This window comes from Heteronotia binoei, chromosome 1 (assembly GCF_032191835.1).
Source record: "Heteronotia binoei isolate CCM8104 ecotype False Entrance Well chromosome 1, APGP_CSIRO_Hbin_v1, whole genome shotgun sequence".
NCBI lineage: Eukaryota > Metazoa > Chordata > Lepidosauria > Squamata > Gekkonidae > Heteronotia > Heteronotia binoei.
In genome coordinates, this window is record NC_083223.1 from 274,875,189 (window position 1) to 274,881,168 (window position 5,980).

Below are 5,980 nucleotides of genomic sequence, written 5' to 3' on the forward strand. Positions count from 1 at the left end.
CACAGAGTGTTGGACTGGATGGGCCATTGGCCTGATCCAACATGGCTTCTCTTATGTTCTTATGTGACACAGAGTGTTGGACTGGATGAGCCATTGGACTGATCCAACATGGCTTCTCTTCTGTTCTTATGTGACACATAGTGTTGGACTGGATGGGTCATTGGCCTGATCCAACATGGCTTCTCTTCTGTTCTTATGTGACACGGAGTGTTGGACTGGATGGGCCATTGGCCTGATCCAACATGACTTCTCTTCTGTTGTTATGTGACAAAGAGTGTTGGACTGGATGAGCCATTGGACTGATCCAACATGGCTTCTCTTATGTTCTTATGTGACACAGAGTGTTGGACTGGATGGGTCATTGGCCTGATCCAACATGCCTTCTCTTATGTTCTTATGTGACACAGAGTGTTCGACTGGAGGGGCCACTGGCCTGATCCAACATGGATCAGACTAGAGCATCTCTGACAAGTGCTTGTCCAGCTACTGTTTGAACACTGCCAGTGCGGGAGAGCTCAACAGTTCCCTCGGCAGCTGGCTCCATCGCTGAACCACTCTTATTGTAGCTTCCCCCCTAGCATGCATAGCAAGTTAAAATCTTGGTCTGGATTTGCTGCAGCCCCATATTTATCGAACATCACGTATGAAAAGTATAGAAGAGCCTTTTCCAGGGTTTCCGACTCTGGGGTGGCGTTGCTTTCACAACGTTTTCACGGCAGACTTTTTTTACGGGGTGGTTTGCCATTGCCTTACCCAGTTATCGACAACTTTCCATCCAGCAAGCTGGGGAGAGCCAGTTTGGTGTAGTGGTTAAGTGTGCGGACTCTTATCTGGGAGAACCGGCTTTGATTCCCCACTCCTCCACTTGCACCTGCTGGAATGGCCTTGGGTCAGCCATAGCCCTGGCAGAGGTTGTCCTTGAAAGGGCAGCTGCTGTGAGAGCCCTCTCCAGCCCCACCCACCTCACAGGGTGTCTGTTGTGGGGGAGGAAGGTAAAGGAAATTGTGAGCTGCTCTGAGACTCTTCAGAGTGGAGGGCGGGATATAATCCAATATCTTCTTCTTCTTCATTTGACCGATCTCGGAAGGATGGAAGGCTGAGTCAACCTAGAGCCAGCAACCTGAACCAGCTTTTGCTGGGATAGAACTCAGGCCGTGAACAGAGAGTTCCGACTGCAGTACTGCAGCTTTACTACTCAGCGCCATGGGGCTCTCATTATATTAGAGGAAATGAAAGGTCCCCTGTGCAAGCACCAGTCGTTTCCGACTCTGGGGTGACGTTGCTTTCACAACGTTTTCACGGCAGACTTTTTTTACGAGGTGGTTTGCCATTGCCTTCCCCAGTTATCGACAACTTTCCCTCCAGCAAGCCGGGGACTCATTTGACCAACCTCGGAAGGATGGAAGGCTGAGTCAACCCGGGATTGAACTCAGGTCGTGAGCAGAGCTTTGGACTGCAGGACTGCAGCTTTACCACTCTGCGCCACCGGGCTCTTAGAGCATGAAAGCAAATCCAGATTCCCAAAGGTTCAAAAGAATCAAACTTGGAAAGAGTGGGGTCTTCAGCCCTGTAATTCTGAAAATTTCCTTAACCACCTGTTTCCAGAAGGTGACAATCACCGGTCATGACCATCAAGCATGGTAATAGGCAGCCTTAGAACCACAACGTTCCCAACAGCGAGGGGACATATCAGGAATCGAATGCGGAAGTTGGGCAGGAGTTAGGTACCATCTCGAAATCACCTTATACCTTTGAAGCCTAACGTTAAAAGCAGGTGATGTGTACACTGCAGTATTCCAAATATGGCTTCATGGTACTTCAGATAAGGAAAAGGAAAGGTCTCCCTGTGCAAGCACCAGTCGTTTCCGACTCTGGGGTGACGTTGCTTTCACAATGTTTTCACGGCAGACTTTTTTTTACGGGGTGGTTTGCCATTGCCTTCCCCAGTCTTTTACACTTTCCCCCCAAAAGCTGAGACATCAGTTAATATTTCCATTACTCTTGTGAGCAAGAGACCCCTAATTTGAGTTATATACAGACATCGTAATCACCCGTTTGGTTGCCAGGGTGACTGGAGATTTAACTCACACGCATCTGCTGTGAAACTTGGGTTTTATCCACCGTTTTATAAGAGACGTATGTGAATACCAACAGCCTCAGTGTTACAACAGCACTCTATATCTCTGGAAGAGAGCTAGCCAGAAGTACAGATGAGTTTCCAGTCGCTCCGTGCATTCACCATCTTGGCCGTTGCAGTGGAAGAAGTCGCGTCGCCAGAAATTGTCCGGGCAAGCGGTTTCCAGCCTTGACCAGGGAAAGCCATGTTGGTAGGCTAACATCATCAGAGACCATCTTCCTGCAGTGCCAGATTCCATGGCAGAGAAGCGAGAGGCTCACGTACTCGACATCTGTTACATCTACATAAGGCAATCAAGCTTAGCTTAGGCGTGGATCCTGCCAGACCGCCCGAGTCTTTGTCAAACGGAACTTCAGACAAAGGACGGTGCTAGCCAGAAGAGCAAGAAGAGTCTTCCCCAGAAGATCTTTGTATAGATCGGGTGTCACCTTAGATACCAACCTGGCCCTCTATTGTCATCTTTAGACAAGTTTGGATAGCTTGTTTAATCCCCTCCACCCATGCTTCCACCCATGCTTTGCCCAAACTGCCACTTTGGAGCCTCCCCTGTCCCATTGATACCTGGAGATCCATTCAGGTGACCAGAGTCAGGTCTGCTCATTGGCTAGAGGTGGACATCCAATCTGGTACCCAGAATAGACTAGATACTGCCTGCCAAAAAGCCAGCCCCTTTTTGGGAGGACTTTTTCCTTTCCAAAAATACTATAACCAGAGAGAAAGCCATGCTCACTCTCTGTGCCTGAGCAATATGTAACCAGATTGTTCCTCCCTCCCTACTCTAAGTGAGGAGCATCAGGCATGGCACATCGCAGTGCATGTCTATATCTTCTAGTTGTGGCTGGACCCAACAGGATTAGGTCGTATAGCCTGTATATGTTTTTACCCCTGTGAGGGGTCTGGAGACCAAGTCCTATGAGGAAAGGTTGAAGGAGCTGGGGATGTTTAGCCTGGAGAGGAGGTGGCTGAGAGGTGATAGGATCACCATCTTCATGTACTTGAAGGACTGTCATTGAGAGGATGGTGTGGAATTGTTTTCTGTGGCCCCAGAAGGTAGGACCAGAACTAACGGGTTGAAACTAAATCAGAAGAGTTTTCAGCTAAACATTAGAAAGAACTTCCTGACCGTTAGAGTGATTCCTCAGTGGAACAGGCTTGCTCAGGAGGTGGTGGGCTCTCCTTCCTTGGATATTTTTAAACAAAGGCTAGATGGCCATCTGACAGCAATGAAGATCCTGTGGATTTAGGGGGGATGTGTTTTGTGAGTTTCCTGCATTGTGCAGGGGGTTGGACTAGATGACCCTGGAGGTCCCTACCAACTCTATGATTCTATGGTATTGTGAATTCTGTCAACATGTCAGACCTGAGTGGCCTTCAGAACTGGAAAAAGGACTCCACAATCAAGCAGAAGACAGCGTAAGTATGATGCACTGAGAACTTTATTGAGAAAGAAGAGACAAAGGCAAAGTACACTTCTCCCACTTCGCAAAATAAGAATTCACCTCAAGAATTGAACAGCTTCTCTATTGGATCGCAATAAACCAAGGTGTGGCAGAAAGCCTTCTGGAGTGAGTTGAACGGAAATAACCCAGATAGTGACAGTGAAAGTTATTTTTAACTCTACAGGGGTTGCTATAGGTCTGTGGATGGATTCAAAATTGGTATGGGAGCAAAACACTGAAGCTCTTTAGAGCAAGCCAACCATAGCAGCTGTAAAGAATCAGGATGTTTTGTTCCCAGTGAAATTAGGCTTTTCTGGTAAAAGAATACAGGAAACTGCCTTACATAGATGAAGACCCCTGATCCATCAAAATCAGTAGCAGCAACCCAGGGTGTCTGTGGCAGTCTTTTACATCACCCTCTCCTTGGTCCTTTAATAAGAGATGTCAGAGGTTGAGCCGGGGACCTTGTGCTTGCAAAGCCAATGTTCTACCATATTTTTGAATCCCCTCTCAGCTTTTTTATTGCTTTTTTCTCTCTCTTGGTAGCTCCCTAGACCTTTACAGCAATCAAAAAATAAAGTAGAGAAAGAAGTACTTTTCTCCCTTTCTCACAATACAAGAACTCGTGGGCATTTGATGAAATTGCTGAGCAGACAGGTTAAAACGGATAAAAGGAAGTACTTCTTCACCCAAAGGGTGATTAACGTGTGGAATTCACTGCCACAGGAGGTGGTGGCGGCCACAAGCATAGCCACCTTCAAGAGGGGTTTAGATAAAAATATGGAGCAGAGGTCCATCAGTGGCTATTAGACACAGTGTGTGTGTATATATAAAAATTTTTGGCCACTGTGTGATACAGGGTGTTGGGCTGGATGGGCCATAGGCCTGATCCAACATGGCTTCTCTTATGTTCTTAATATTTCAGTGGGCGCTAGACAGAAACGTCCTTCCAAGCCCACCTATACATTTTACCAGGGCTTTTATTTGTAGCAGGAACTCCTTTGCATATTAGGCCACATGCCCCTAACGTAGCCAATCCTCCAAGAGATTACAGTAGGCCCCGTACTAAGAGTCCTTTAAGCTCTTGGAGGTTTGGCTACATCAGGGTGCTATGGTCTAATAGAAGACGAAGACTGCAGATTTATACCCCGCCCTTCTCTCTGAATCAGAGACCCAGAGCGGCTTACCATCTCCTATATCTTCTCCCCCTACAACAGACACCCTGTGAGGGGCTGAGAGGGCTCTCACAGCAGCTGCCCTTTCAAGGGCAACTCCCGCGAGAGCTATGGCTGACCCAAGGCCAATGCAGCAGCTGCAAGTGGAGGAGTGGGGAATCAAACCCGGTTCTCCCAGATAAGAGTCCGCACACTTAACCGCTACACCAAACTGCAAAGGAGTTCCAGCGACAAAATAAGCCCTGCATCTTTCAGAAATCTTTTCCCCGGAATAGACCACAATGTCACTAGCGGTTTTTTAAAATAGACATCTATATGTAGCATAAGCATGAGAGAGAGATACATATTTATGGTTATGAGTGTTTTGTTTGTTTTGCAGAATTGTCAAGCACCTGAAGCGCCAGCTAACTTCTGCCAGGACTGTGGGCGCTCATCATTTCTGAATGGGAACGGAGTTTTGAATCGGTCCTGATAACTTTCCATTGTTGTTTCCTAGCCGGTTATCCGAGTCTTCTGTTTAGCAAGGTTTACACGGGTTGCAGGATGACCGTCTCGGCATGCACCGCGGGGGACAACTGGGGATGCAAGGTGTGCAGCCGCCCACGGAAACAGGATCGCAGCTGGCAGTGAGGATGGGCCCCGGGATCGTCAAGATGACTGCCGGTGGCTGGATCACCACCTCCGCGGGGGGTAGCTGATTGACGCAGGAAGGGCTAAGGCCGCTCACTACGCCGCAAGGAGTCAGAGATCCCGAGCTGCATGGCAGACATCCGTAGGAGCACATGACTGATGGACGTCAAGCTGAAACGACAGCATGTTGCAGAGTAAACGTGGTGTAACATTTAGAATCATAGAGTCAGAAGGGTCATCTAGTCCAACCCCCTGCACAGTGCAGGAAACTTGCAAACACCTTCCCCTAAATTCACAGGATCTTCATCGCTGTCAGATGGCCATCTAGCCTCTGTTTAAAAACCTCCAAGGAAGGAGAGCCCACCACCTCCCAAGGAGGAAGCCTGTTCCACTGAGGAACCACTCTTAACAGTCATAGAATCATAGAATTGGAAGAGACCTCCAGGGTCATCTAGTCCAACCACCTGCACAATGCAGGAAACTCACAAACACCTTCCCCTAAATTCACAGGATCGTCATCGCTGTCAGATGGCCATCTAGCCTCTGTTGAAAAACCTCCAAGGAAAGAGAGCCCACCACCTCCTGAGGAGGAAGAAGAA

The 5,980-nt window shown here is 48.1% G+C and overlaps 1 protein-coding gene across 1 annotated transcript; it reads right to left on the reverse strand.

Annotated features, from left to right (window-relative positions):
• Positions 1–5,268: 5,268 nt before the first annotated feature.
• Positions 5,269–5,535, reverse strand: LOC132584768 (feather keratin Cos1-1/Cos1-3/Cos2-1-like). The gene has a single exon (XM_060256721.1). The coding sequence runs from the start codon at positions 5,533–5,535 to the stop codon at positions 5,269–5,271; it is 267 nt and encodes an 88-aa protein (XP_060112704.1).
• Positions 5,536–5,980: the final 445 nt, after the last annotated feature.

Bases quoted from the DNA above. Each gene is read 5' to 3' on its own strand.
- LOC132584768 (XM_060256721.1), bottom strand. From the start codon at position 5,535: ATGTGCTCCTACGGATGTCTGCCATGCAGCTCGGGATCTCTGACTCCT.